This window comes from Taurulus bubalis, assembly GCF_910589615.1.
Source record: "Taurulus bubalis genome assembly, chromosome: 20".
Taxonomy (NCBI): domain Eukaryota; kingdom Metazoa; phylum Chordata; class Actinopteri; order Perciformes; family Cottidae; genus Taurulus; species Taurulus bubalis.
The window spans coordinates 14,842,949-14,858,138 of record NC_136608.1 but is presented as its reverse complement, the minus strand read 5'-3'; the positions used below and the strand labels follow the sequence as shown (position 1 = coordinate 14,858,138).

Genomic DNA, 15,190 nt, shown 5'->3' with positions numbered 1-15,190 from the left:
GTTCAAAAGCTGCTGTTTAGCAGTTGGCTGACTAATGTGACAAATTAGACCTCCTCCCTTTTTCTCAGAGCTTGTTCGCTCCCGAAAGACATATCTACCGTTCTGGGTTTGCAGAAGAGGGAGGAGGCCCGGTCTGGAATGAAAACAGCGAGGGTAATGCATTGCATGGATACAGACAGCAGGCCTGCAGCGACAACCGGCACCCAGAGCTGCCGGTGTAAAAAATTCTCCTTGGAAGCAAACATCTGACCAAAATACTATAAACTATAATCTACTGCAACTCTGTTACTATTTAAAATCCCTCTACATTCTGCATAGTTCTTATTAACTTCAAGAAGTTACAGCGATAGACTCATTTTCTTCTTCTCATGTTAACGTCAGGTAAAGAGTGTGAAAGTCATCTCGGTAATTCGCTCCCCTTCCATAATGTTTCACCTCACAAAACGCTTATCTGTAGCTTCACAACACAGACCTGAAAAGATCATTTTATCTCATTTCATCGTATTAATAATAATAATACATTGCATTTGTAATGCACTTTATATTTAAACAATCTCAAAGTGCTACAGAACAGAATAAAACAAGAACATTTTTAAGATATATTTAAAAGCAAAGCTCATAAAAGATATTTTAGCAGTACGCTTTCTTAAAAAGGTGAGTTTTTAGGTCACGTTTAAAAGCCTCTGCAGTCTGTGGGGCCCTCAGATGGTCGGGGAGGGTATTCCACAGCCAGTATTCTCCCGTCGTCTCATCCCGCTGTGTTATTCAACCTTTCAGCAGAATGCTAAATAGAGAGTTTTCTCCCTGGGGGGATCCGAGAGCCCGCTGACGTGTCACTCCGCCTGACATTCCTGACGCTCCCCCTGGAGTTTCATCTCCTCGGAGTGCAGGAAAAGACGTCGGGAAATCTGTCCATTCGTCCATCCGAATCAAGTCCCCCTGGTTCCCATCAATCTGATCGACGCCCAGGGAAGTGCCAGCGCCGCCCCGGGCCCATGCAGCATCTTGCGAGAAAAACTCGTGCAAGAAAAGTAGGAACGTCCGCACCGACCTTTTCGGCCGGTTGACATAATTCCAGCTCCTGGAAGTCTGTGAGACAAACTGACAGAGGCAATATGGCTGAAAGGATATATGTGTCTACCTATCAAGACGGAGAGCTTTTAAAGTGTGCAATGTGTGCCAGAAATGTCGCTGATGGACGTTTTGGGAGATTGGATTGTAATTTACACGCAGATTTCTCAGAGATAAAAATCATCTCACTGCTTGATATACAGCTTGACAAGTGAAGGCACAGCTCCACGGTGGCTAATTGACACGAAGCAATTAAGGAAGACGGAATCCTTTTTTTAAATGTCTCTTTTTTGGGGCTCTTAAGTGTTTGCTGAGACTTGTGCCATGTGGGCTTCTGCTAAAGCAGCCAAGAAAGGCTTTACATTTGCCTAAATTGACATTTACAGCCAAAAGTGGTTCCGTTGTTTTCAAGAGTTTAGGTGATCCTCGACAACTGGGAGAGTACGGAAATATCATGCGACCGTGTCATATTTACCAGGTATCTGTGTTTGTGTGGTCACAGTTACTGGTGGATCTGGTGAATAGCAATACAAAGGAACTTCAGAGTCAATATCAGTCACTGTAAAAGCTGCTGAGTCACTAGTAAAATGGATATATTAATCACAGGGCGATACAAAAAAAGATATTTGCAAGTTGTCTGTCAAGTGCTATTTAAAGATAGGTATCATAGAACATTTAGCGTTTGGATTTACACCTTGTTGGCTGTTTGAAGGTACCTTTCTGGGGGTAAACTTCCACATTATTGACTTTGAGTTGACGGAAAGCGCCTGAACGCACCAGTAGCTCTGGTAGCGTCAACCCTCCATGATTTCATCCTGTTTCCAAACTGGGTTGCTTTGTGGTTTGAGTTCCCCTGACCTGAACCCTACCGGTCTGCTTTTGCACTTGTTGCCCCCATCTTTGCGCCATGAAGTATAATTATTTCCTCACAGTGCAGCTGTTCCTCTCCCATTGTTGAGAAATGCCTATTTGTACATGCACAGGGAAACTAGAGACAGTTAATCACTACTGAAGGGAACGAAATAATCCGTACTGGCCGCAGAGAAGTCAAACAATTCAGAAATGCCACCAATGATGATGTCATGAATTGTCCTCCATTAACACTGAATGAGTTTAAGAATTTAAGAATTTAACTCCAGTTCAGCCGACTTGGATACAGCTTCTTGCACCACAGAAACAGCTCATATTGAGATTTTTCTTCGTCAAACTGTTCCTGGATTCGGACGAAACAAATAGTGTGAAAGCTGCATCGCATACTGGGTTACAGTCGGACTCACCTCTCAGTCTGTAAGCTGACTTTGGAGGGCTCTACGTTGGGGTTCTCCCACTCCATCTGCGGGCAGTGCATGAAGTAACACAGGGTGTAGAGGGCCTCGGGCTCCCAGTGCACCGTGGTGTTGGTGGTCTTCTGGTGGACTGGAGTCCCGTTGCTGGGGTTCTTGATGTGCAGGGGCTGGAGGTGGTGCATCGCCCGGGAAACAAGATCACCTGGGAGGATATTTGTACACGTGAGGACTGTGCATGGACTTTTCCAACATGTCAGAAATAGAAATGCATTAAAGATAAGAGTGTTAACACTGTGTAGCACACTGGGGAAAGATACTCAGTATAACAAAGTCCTACGCATTACTCCAAGAGTACAGATCCATTTCTTTAGCATTTGCCTGCTTGCAGCACTCACTCCTTCATTCACACACCCTCTGATTCACCGTGCATGTAGTCATATACATGTGCCCACACAATCCTCGCTGAGTGGGAAATTGCTGCCTTGAAAATGAAATCTTACGCACATCGTGCCTCTCTAAGCCCATTCTACTTTCAGCTCGTTTTTCTGACATGAACACAGAGAGAGTCACGGGGAAACTACAGTGTGTGCATGAATAAAATGATGTGAACTTCAGGTCACTAGAAACGTGGTTGTAGGCTTGAACCAACTAATACATTAAACCTGCCGTTATATTAAAGGATAATTCAGATTTTGTATAATGTGGGTCTTATTTTTGTAGCTTTTACCATTGTTTCAGTCCAGTTTCAGTCGACACAGACTCTGCAGCAGCATTAGCTAGTAGAAATAAAGTTCACACTGATCATAGACATATGCTGATTAGCTCAATATTTTTGGAAACAACGTGTAGTCCCTCTCTGGCCAGAACATTGACAACACGGTAATATCTAGGCAGCTACAGCTAGCAACTTAGCTTAGCTTAGCCCAAAGTCTGGAATTGCTTTTTACCTCCGTACTAGCCGTTTCCCCCTGTATCTAGTCTGTATGCTAAGCTAAGCTAACCGTCTCCTGGCTCCAGCCTGCTATCTAATGGAGATATATGAGAGTGGTAACAATCTTATCAAAATATTGGTTCTGGTCTTAAATAAATAAATCTCATAACAGTTTCCTGTAAAAACTCAACAAACCACAGAGAGAAGAGTAAAGCAGCATGGAGAACATTTCCTGGTATCTTCCTTGATAAATGTGGTCCATTGCTTTTTAATATGAACCTGTTTCATGCCGTGTCTGTCGGCAGCGGGATCGGGGAGCAAATGAAAGTCAGAAGGAATTTTACAATTCTAATAATTTCGAGCACCGGTGGAGGCGGTGAATTTTAAAGTCGGAGACTCCAAAGAGGCAGATACTCAGCGCCGAGTCATAACTCTCTCGTGTAGGATTTTATCGATGAGGCCATTAGTGATGCATTCAAGAATAACGATATTGCTCTGAGGGGGGGAAATACTGCAGTGTGTGAGCCTGCAGGGTCGGATTCCCAGAAAAACTAATAACCCCCATTGATCGAATTATTTACTCTGTTTATCGGAACGCTGGCTGGTTTGAGGCTTTCGGGAAAGAATGCGGACAGAAAACACCGCAGCCTGAATATGAATATTGTGAGTTCATGCGTGCTGGATACACGACGAGTACTACGTGAATAAAACAATGTGTGTGTAAAGTGTGACGCCCTGAGCTGCAGCGCAAACAGCAAACACACCGCAACGCACACATCCGCTCTCTGATTTAGTTTGTTCCAAAAAAAAAAAAAAAGAGTGTGCGCTCCCGAGGTTCTCCATCTGTCAGACTAAAGGCCCCTGACAGAGTTCACAGGCAGTCAGACGTAAACAGAGCACGGGCTCTCCGGCTCCGGGGGAGCCTCATAGACATCTAGAAAGAATGAAATGCATCGATACATCACGGGAAACGAGGGAAATCATGCACCGTTTCTGCAGGATGAAGTGATTAAAGATGTGTGGCGAGATGAAGCTCCCATCTCCAGGTATGACACGTTAGTCAAACATGGTTAGGTAAGGTCACCTAGTGCGTTTAGTCAGACGCAGCAGGGCGAGCGCCTGGAGGCGAACCAATGACATCATGATGAGACCTGCAGCTTTTCTCATTTCTGGGTTTGCACTCCCTCGATTCCTTTTCTCCTGACATGCAAGGGGAGGAGGCGAGGCATTGGGCATTTTACAGAGTGAGACATCCAAGCTTTGAGTTTTAGTGTTGTATTTTATGGTCATGTGATCATGACACTGGATATATGTATTCACAATGTGGTATAATGTTCAATATCATTGTAAATGTACTACAAAATAATCCACTGCAGATTTCCTCTTTGGCTCTGGGAACATGTCATCGTGGGAACTTTCACTATTTTGTATATTTTTTAAATCTATTAAAAAAACCAATACATTAATTGTTAAATGTGTTGTTGTTACTTGTCTGGTAGCGTTTACTGAAGCATGAGACATCAATCGGGGAGATTCATTCAGCTCAGAAAACCTTTCCACTCCAGGTACTCAGGAAGTCCCCACGCTGCTCAGTGTGAGTTTACGCAGTGGGCTTCTGGCCTGAATATTAACAGGAAGTGAGACATTAATAAAGATTAAGATGAAGCAAAGAGGACTGGAACATGCATTTACGTTGCAAACCCCTCCCTGCTAAGTGGGAAACAATATAAACCAACCACACACAAAAAGAAAGGAGAAAACACAACGCTCCCCTGTGGTTTGCAGAGCTCGCTGAGCAGAAACAGAACTCTGTAACCGCGCCGCGTCCAAAGATGGAAGACATCTAGTTTCTCACCACAACACACGTAGCAGTCAGCCAAACGGATAGCCGTCCCTCCGAGCTAAAAGCCAGCGTGCCGGGTCTGATAATCAAACATTCGGTGCGATCATTAATTGCTCTTTTGACTTTGGTTTTGTCAGCAGGACAACATTTGCTCCCGCCTCCTTTGCTGTAATTATCCAAGCGACACTCCTGTGGGGTTCATGCTTCATCTCGTTTGTATTAATCATAGAGGACAGCTGAGTGGCTTCCTTTTTCTCCCAGCCAAGTCTTCCCCTCTTTGGAAGGACTCGTTAAAGAGCAGAACTTTGTTCCCTGTTCGCCGAGGAGAAAATGGTGAAACAGCACAGAGAGAAAAAAAGCCCCGGCTTTAATGAAATGTCAACATTGTAAATTCTGTCACACGGCAGCTACAAACCCTGTAATTACATCGTCTTTCTGAGTTTCCTAATGTAAGTTCAGGGTTGAATGTTTTCATCGAGATAATAGTTTTTGTGCAACATAAAGAAAGTAACTCTGTTCCCCTCTGACTCTGAACTTTAACAAGACTAAGAGCCTCGGTGAGGTTGTACTTTGGCACTAATGTGCACTAACGTTGGATGTTTAGCAGGTAAGATTACCACCATGTTCATGTGTTAGCATGCCAACAATTAGCACTAAACACACAGTAATAATATTACAGTCAATAAATGTTTGATTATATAAAAAAACACACACACAGTAATGTATTTCAGTGATTCTATAAGGTTTTATTTTCTCACCGTATATTTATAATGCAGTTGTCACTTTTCTGTAAATTTCATATTTTGGATAATAAAGCTACATTATGTATTTTTTGCAACATATTTGATGTGTTTTTGCCAACTTGTTTCCTCATCAATTTGGCGCCATATTTGGGATGCAGTGAAACCTATTAAAAAGGGAATTATGGGTGCAAATTGAGGAGACTCATCTCCTGCAGCTAACTCGGCATGGAGGTCGCTCTGTGAAGGAGAAATGCATCTAAAGAGCAGAATGACAATGAGATGAGATATGACGGCATTCAGCGTCATTTCATCTTTCAACACCGCCGGAGAACGGCACACTAATACGCTGTGACATGTTTCTTTTGCATCTCGACGTAGAATTTTGAATTTGATCTTAAACACCTTGACGTGACGACACATCTCGAGCAGATTCAGCAGGGGATGCGTACTCATGGAAATAACGTGGAAACTAAAGGCCAATGTTCTCTTTTCTGACCAGTGGAAGCATCTCAACAGAAATCAAGTCGGAGCTCTGAAGGTGCAAAACAAACTAAACTTATAAACATGAATATTTATTCCCGTCACATTAAATATGTGGAACACACCAACTGTTGAAACTGAAGACACACTTGGCAAAATTTTTTGAAGCAGTAGATTAAAAACTAAAAGACATTTTCTGGCATAAACAGTAAACAGAAATAAATAAATAAACAAAACTGAGGCAATATTTTGTCTTTTTTTTGTCTTTTTTGGTGAAAACAGCAGCCTGCTCTGCCTGAAACTACAAGAGCTGTGAGAATGAACCAAAACAATGAGCTGAAAGACGCTAAAATACTATAATAAGGATTATATGTGCTTTAAATGTATAGGTATGTAAACCCACTTTGAGCATGGAATGAAAAAAGGTATTTGTGTGTAAAGATAAACCCCATTTTACATGCTAGATAACCAACTTTGATGATGATGAAATGATTTGATGAAAGTAAAAATTAGGACACGTATAACTACGTGCATAAACTACGTATGTGTACGACCTAATTGAACAGGCGTGATTGTGAAGTATCTTTTGAGCATATTGCCCCCAACAGTCAGAAAACAAGCTTGTAATTCAGGCCGGGTAAAGTTCGGTGAGCCGGCTTCTGATCAAACGCGACCCGGCATCATCACCGCGGGACAACTGTTGTGTTCCCTAATGGACGACGGAGATGGAAGATTCCTCCGCTGTCCTCTGACACACTGTCATGGCCTACAGCTCCCGGGGGACCGAACCGAGGACATTTAATCATCACTTGGTAATACGACCGGCTCGGAGCGCTGCCTTTGGGGCACATTAGCGATTCCACGGCAACTATTAATCACAGTCAATTACAGGACATGTCATCGTCAACACAGAACGAGCAGATACTTGTACCAGCGCTGCTCAAGTGGAAATTAATCACCAGTAGACGTATTTAATATTGGACATGTAGCGGGAGGTCAGCGACAACGTATACGGTAACAATACAGCACAGGAGCTGCTTATAAGACCGTGTATATCCAGCGTATAGAAGCTCTCAGCTCGGTGGTTTTGAGCGACCATCTGGAGTTCTGGGAGTCGCCAAACAGGAATAAAACAAAAGGCTTTTTCTTGCAGCAAACGGGCTCCATGGAGGGAAGAGAGGGAGTCTTGGTCATGAGCGGACATCTGATCCATCTTCTGTTTTATCTTTTTATGCAGTGGACTCATAATAATGTGTCACACTGTTTGTGTTCTTTGCGAATCCCAGCGACATAGAAAAGCAGCAGGGCACCATCTGCAAAGGTGGGGCTGTGGGGAAAAAACAGCGAAGAGAGAACAAACAAAGTGCTGCGCTACAAATGCTACAGAATGATTCATTCAGTCTGAAGCACCAGGCGTCAGCACGAGGGATGTTCCAGCCATTGTGCTGCCTTGCACACATCACACAATACTCACACGGTGTGCTCACATGAGGCGCCAAACAACACAGGAAATATAGAAATAGCCAAAATGAAGGTAAATAGAGGAACGTTTTGAATAATAAAGAATTCGATTAGTTAAGAAAATACTATTTGATGGTCAACACAAATAACTCCTAATGGTAAACCTCCAATAATCAGTTAATTCATATTCACACTGAATCAAATCACTAAATATAATGTGAAAGGAGATGCAGCATGAAGCCTCTTTTAGCTCATACTTTTTATTTTTAAGGCACATTTATTTGAATAAGTTTCCCAGCAGCAGCTAACACAAGGCAGAAAGCCAAAGTTAGCAACTAGCTAGTCAACGCGAGTTGTGAAAGTGTCACGATTAACGTTGTAACACGTGGTTAACGCTGTGAAAAAAGTAAGATTCAACGTTCTAACATGTGGTTAGCGTAACACTGTTAACGTTGTAGCGTGTTGTAGCATGTTGTAGCATGTTTAGCGTGTTGTAGGACGTTGTAGCATGTGGTTAGCATTGTATAAAGGTCAGGGTAAAGTAAAGGCAACACAACTGCTTCCTTAGGGTGAGAAAAACATCACAATTGGGCTTAAAATAAGTACTCCTTTAAGCTAAGGGTGTAACGCACATTTGACACACAGGGAGTGAGACCAGGCTGAGCTGATAAAGTAGAACATTTAGCAGCTAACACCACGATATTTGTCTTGGGAGTTGGTGGAGATCAAAACAGAGCAAAAAGTCGCCTGAATGTTGAACTTGAAATTCATCAGGTAGCCAGAAAAGTGACCTCAAATAAAAGTTAAAGTTGCTCCATGTCCGCTGGATGTGTAATATGGAACTGTTTGCAAGCATTTTAGCCAAAACCTCAATATAAGGTGAAAACTACTTTAAGATTAAGTACTTATTTATGTGTCACATTATTCTTAAATATGTGCTAAAAGATAAGGGTGGAGTAATAATAATGAAAAGTTAGGTAAGTTTAGGTGTCTTTCAGATACTGTAACTTTATTGATAGAATAATTAAAACTTATTTAAAGTGCAGTTTCTAACCAGCGACTATGCCACGAAATAGTACGCAATAGTGGGCAGACGCTGAAAAGGAAACACTTGAAGGCAGCAGCAGCATGACACCATCTGTTTTACCCCAGGATCCTTCAACAGAACAGTTGGGTACAGAATAATTCTTTGAAATGTTATATGAAATATATATTTCTTTTTAAAAGTTAAATTTCAGATTTGTCCGGGTCAGCCAGGGTCAAACATGCAGAGTCGTTCTTTTACCTCCTCCCCGTCTTCCTTGGAAGATATTTTGACTAAACATGTGGAATGAAGGTCCCATGATGCAAGATGCTGCAAATGTGAAGAAATCCCTGTTTAGGAGCGTAAAATGCTCGTCTTTGCTCTGTTTCTGTATCGAACCTGATAGGACTGTTGTTGCAGAAAGCATCACGATTCCTTATTTCTGTATATTACGCCGTCCAAACAGAAGAGCCCGGTCTGCTGCAGCTGTCCACTTCTGGACAGATGACCAAGAGCAAAGAAACGAGCACAGGAAATGCCCAGTGCACGGAAACACAAGCCGTGATGGCTCATTCGTAAAAGTCCCAGAAAAGGTCTCTTCATTAGCAACCAGTGTGAATCTGTGGAAGATAATACAACACCTTGCTTGATAATGACTTCTCTCAGTCTAAAGAGGTTTTATCATCTTGTCTTTCCAGATTTTTCCAGTCTGTGGAGATGGAACGGGAGATTACACAAACTGTCTCTCTCGTTCTTTTGTCATCATCTTTCCTCCTCCGACTCACAGGAGGGGACTTCTAAATGGATGCTACTTTATTCTGTCTAATGGCTGTTTTAGAGAGTTATTTTACTGGCTCTTCCGAGAAGATCTGCAAAAAACACGACTGCACACTACCAATATATAACCTTCTTATGCGTGGTCGTGATGTCCTTAAATAATATTCACATTCATATCACAGCAAAGGGCTTATTTTTTATCCTTTTTTTCTTTTTAGATATGCTTCACAATCACATTAAGAGCGGAAATGACAAGTCCTGCTGTTTACTAAAACGCAGCAACAAATTAAAAAGTTAATTCAGTGAAGATAAATCTGCAAACTTCTACTGCAAGGCAGCAACAGCTTATACACTGCAGAGAGAAGTGTGTGGGCGTCGACTTTAAGGTAGAATATACTCATATAACAAGTAACTTATATAATGTTCATTATATGTTCATCATCTTTGCATAACAACACTTGGTAGTTAGAATGAAACACAGCAGGGAAGGGCTGATGGAAAACTATTGTTTAAATTGAAATAAACTTTGGAAATGTCAGAGAACAACATAAGTTATTAGTATTCATCCTAAGGGGGACACAAATGTGTGAACTCCATTTAAATCCATCCAATAGTTGATGAGAGACACAAGTCTGGACCAAAGCGGTGGACCGGCAGACACTGAAAAAAAAAATATGAATGTCATGGTGGTGCTAGAGGAAAAGTCAGAGGATGATCCAAGTCATTAGGATACATTATCAGGAAATAACGGACACCTGTACCAAATTTCACAGCAATCCATCCAATAATTGTGGAGATAAATCAGTCTGGACCAGACATTAACGCCCCTGCTGTCATGCTGCTTGGCTAAAAAAAATTACTTAAGGCACCATTCGATCTCTTGAACCATATTGTGCGTAAGTCCACTATCAACTATAGCATGCAGACTTTATGGATATAATTGTAGCAGTTATATTTCGACATGCAAGGCTGAACTAGAGTGTTTCATGCACATATAATACTCTAACCCTATGGAAATCGATCAACCTAAAGCACCCGCTCTTGTCTCTGGTCGCATTGTCTTTGTTTTACTGCATAAGAAAATGATTATCTTTGGTGAAGTCTCCTTTCATCAACAACTTCTGCAAGCAGCTGCCTGTATTTGCCTCCAAACAGCTGCCTCGTCTTTTATTTTCTTTCTGTTTTTTTAGGAAACAGTGAGGTGAGAACCAAACGCAGCCTGTTCAATTCACCGCCTTATTACCCCAAAACTTCCATTAGCCTTCTGGGCTCTCTTCAAAACACTCAATTAGTGGGTCTTGCATTATCTCACAGCAACACTGCTATGGGGACTATGGCTGAAAGCCCGCCGCCTTATTGCGGCAGAACTTGAGCGAAAAGTGGAAGTTAAACTTGTCACTAAAGTCGCTAATAGTCGAGGAGCTGAGAGCGGCAGACTCGAGTGTCATCAGCTCTACATGTCGGGCTTATGGATAATATTAATGAAGAACATCTGCACACTCGAACGCTCACGCATGCCGGTGCAGTCGCATGCGTTCATCAGCTTCATTGGAAATGCCATACATTCAATAGACTTTAATTAGAATCCAACACTCGGGCCGCGCGACAACACAAGCAAAGGCACGATCAAATAACAACGCAGGAGACGTGCACGGAGGCCGCTGACCTTATATATAGAACAGGAAAGTAATCAGAAAGTAATCAGAGCTTAATCACCCAAAATCAGCACGTTGGTTGTCAGTCAACGTCTGTGGAACGAAACCGCTCAAGAACTCGACAAGAAGTGTCGTCGTGTACGGTTTCAGGTCGGTCCTGTGTTTGTTGTTGCGTAATCGGTTCAGTGGCTGTAAAACGAAGTGCACAGTTGTTTGGGCGTGATGGGTCATTCTTTAAGTGAGTCTTTGGCTCTCCCTCGCTTTCCCCATTTCGCCGCTGCCGGCCAAGTCGCCGTGCGATGCATTCTCAGCTGGCAGGTAAACCGCTGAGATCTTTATCCGTCGCCCGTCCTTGTTCTTCCTTTGTGTTGCAGAGTTCTACGTCAGCCTTCAGTGGATTGTGGAGGACAAAAGGACACCTCGTAAGGCTTTTGAAGACAGACCCCAAGGGGAATAACAAATACGAGAAAGCTGATACTTGTCCTTGTTGTTTTTAATAGCAAACAGAGGAGCATATTTACAGCTTATCAATAAAGTCAATGCAAAGACACTAGTGGATGTTAACACTCACAAGTTCCATAGGAGGGTTCAAATTGAGGCAATGTGAGCTGAACATGTTTCAACTTCAGTAATGTAAACTGGCGGAAAATAACATCAACCCTACTGTACTCATGGCGTCAGCTTCAGCAGCTGTTAGCAATGTTCACCACATTGCAAACAGCTAACACAATGCTAACACAGCTAACACAATGTGCAATGTACCATGCTAACCCAATGTACCATTGGGTTAGCATCCTAACAATGCGAATAAGCACCAATGTATGTGATTGGATATGTTCGTGGACCACCGAACCAACAGACTGACAGACTGACAGCTAGCTATACAGCTAAAAATGGGAAAACATTGGCTGTAAAGTCTAATTACTCCCGGATGTGAAGGTTATATATACACAGGCTAAATAGACTTTTAAATATCATCTCGAATTGTAAAAACAAGTTATGTGGGAGTGAACAAAGTGTGGCTGCTCAGCATGAGCTTTTTAAAGCGTTGAATAAGTTAACCTCTCATCATTTTAACAGAACATCATGCGACCTGTAAATGACCAAAGCCGTGATACAGTTAGCATCCTAGATTCACAGTTACTTAAAAAATCTCTTTGAATGATTTCATTTTGGTGTTTAATGGCATTTAAACGACTATAGTTCAATGTCAAACTAGTTGTAAGAACACCGTTGTAAGTGTCAATATAGTCACTGGAACGCAGTTGAAACTACAGTTATCCATATCCTTTAAGTCAGAAAACTATTTTGTTTCTTGTATTTTGAAACTGTGATTTCAAAAAGTATTGTTTTCATTGCTAAACAATGTAATATAATAGATGTCCTTTATTGTCATTCAATATTACAATGGAATTAAAGTGTGGACGGTGCATTCACACAGTAATACAAATAAATAAGAATACAAATATATATTATGTAGCAATATGCATACTATATATTATTTTTGTATGGATCCCAAAAGACTAGCAAACACTTTGTGTGGATCCAAGCAGAGAATAAAGAATAAAAACGTTCACTTTTATGCCACATTCTGCCTCCTTTAACTTACAGTAAATGCCTTTTGACCTTGAAATCACCAACACCACATGTATGAAGACACAAGAATGGAAACTGAGAAAGTGCTGTAGCCCAGAAAATGTTGTCTTACATCTTCCTTTTGAAAACTACTCAAGTTCTTCATCAAACGGCTCTTTAATCGCTATTCTAATCTTTGCAGCGCCGAGCTGCGATGAGTGAGTGGGATTCCTGTGGCAGGTATCGAGGGACTTTAAACCATTATACAATCGTGAATCCAGCCTCACGTAATTACTGCAGCATGCAGCGACGGCCTACAAGATTTTCCAGCATGTGTCTTTTGTGCCGGATGAAGAGGTGTGTGTGTCTGGAGGATTGTGAGGAGGGTTGTTTGTGTGAGCATCCTCCTAAAGGTGCTGGGAGGCAGATAAGGGAAATGGCCGCACCCCGTTCCAGTGACTGAACGAGCCAGCCACATCTTAACAGCCAAGTCCACCATTACATTTCTTTTCTTTTTTCATTTCGTAAACCCCTGTGTCTCCTGTGATGGACGGACATGAGGAAGTGAAGGGCGCTGCAGACTCCGAGAGGACCGAGAAAATGGAATGAAGAGGACTAAATGACAGCAGGGACCTTTTCCCAGCCGCACATTGAGATACTGTTCTGCCTTGACATGTCCATTAGAGAGAGATACTGAAAAGGACATGAGGGTGACATTATCATCAGCAGCGGCGAGTGGTCAAAATGAGTTGAATGAAAACGAGAAACCTCAAATTGCACCCCGATTTCCCGAAAGCAGCTTAATGAGCTTTTTAACTTAGAAAATAAGTCGGACCGACTCATTTTTCACCTTCTTTTTTTTCCTCCCTCCTCTATCATCCACGCTGAGAAGTGGGTCAGATGTGAGATTAGGAGAGATGATGCATGGCGAAGCAGGAGAAGTCTTTTAACTCTAATGTGATGAAAAATGAGGATGGCATGGACGGTCCTCCAGATGAAATGTAACACCACCCGGTGAATCTCCCCGCTCAGTGTGTGTGAAGCCCACCCATTATCTCGCATCCACGTCAGTGAGGGTGGGTTAATGGAGCAAGAGGCTGGTCTGAGTCATTCTGTTGAAATGTAGGGTGCCACACAAGAATAGGAAGAGCTTGCTTTTTAATAATAATCTATCAGGAGTATATTGCTTGTTCGTGGGGAGAGATTTGAAGCAGGCGCTGAGCCTCCAAAGTCAGAAATCGACAGGTTTCCTGGAAGAAGAGGAATCTCTGTGCCATTTCAAACCAGTGCACAACTCCTGCAGCTCTGCAGTGGGAGAGGGATCCCTCTCTTTGTGAAATCCACTCAGCCCTGAAGAATAAGCACTTTTCCCTCACTCGGGCACAGTAGAATACACGATGACTCATTTCTCAAGCTGGGTATTGTCAGCCGGGGAAAATACAGAGCGAGCAATGCCTGCATGTTCAAAGCTCACCGCCTGCGATGAACATCAGCATATCGGCCTGAAACTCAAAGTGACAATTATGCTTTTAGTTGTCAAATATAAAAGCTGCAAATTAGCCAAACTGATGGTTTGGCTAAACTGCGGGTTGCTGTGGTAACAGGGAGTGCGGTTTAACACCACAGAGTCAAAAAACACCGCTGAAGAACGACTGTATCTGTTGACAGTGCAGCAAAACAGAATTGTTTTCATAAAGAAGCTGTTGGATGGAAATGACTTTCTACTCAAGGTGTGCAGCCTGCAGCTCTTCATCTAACAGCTGGCTTCCGTCGCTCGCTGCAATATTTAATGCCGAGTCGGCGTCAGAAAGCACGGGGATTTAAACTATTGTTTTGTTTTGTTGACGCAGTTTAAATAATCGATTGCTGTCGTGACAAAGACGTTGCGTTTCCTGTCATTGCTTTACAATAAAAGTTAGTGTTGCAAAATGTTGGATCGGCAGTATCTTAATCCAGCTCTGATACAGCGTTGGGTGATGCACTTTAATTTGTTTATAACCCGTGTGACGTGGTCCTAAAACCACTGGACTTTCACCCAGCAGACCGCTGTTCGTGTCCCGTGTGAAATGAGAAGTCAATGCTGACTTATTTGTAACGTCACTGCCGTACTTCATTAGTTAGATAAATACGCCGCAGGGATCTTTTTCTGAACCTAAAGTTTAGTTGTGTTGCCTAAACGTGCTTGAACAGGCGCCCTGATCGCTCGTATTGCTGGACATCCGTAGGTTTCCTAAGATATCTTAAGTGTTATGAGACTGACTACTCTGTTGTCTTTAACTCGGTTGTCTTAAATTGTCTTTTTATCTCTTGTCTTTTTTTTTTATTTATCTTGTTTATTGTATAT

At 42.3% G+C, this 15,190-nt stretch overlaps 1 protein-coding gene across 2 annotated transcripts in view; it reads right to left on the bottom strand.

The window, feature by feature from the left end:
* The window catches only part of LOC306752410 (ankyrin repeat and BTB/POZ domain-containing protein 3-A), a gene marked incomplete at both ends in the record, with an annotated part of 133,132 nt that overhangs the window by 20,241 nt on the left and 97,701 nt on the right, over positions 1 to 15,190 (bottom strand). For both annotated transcript variants that reach the window (XM_079236162.1, XM_079236163.1), the window contains one exon: positions 2,349 to 2,559. In XM_079236162.1, coding sequence (XP_079092288.1) covers positions 2,349 to 2,559 — 211 coding nt within the window. The remainder of the gene's footprint in view (positions 1 to 2,348; positions 2,560 to 15,190) is intronic.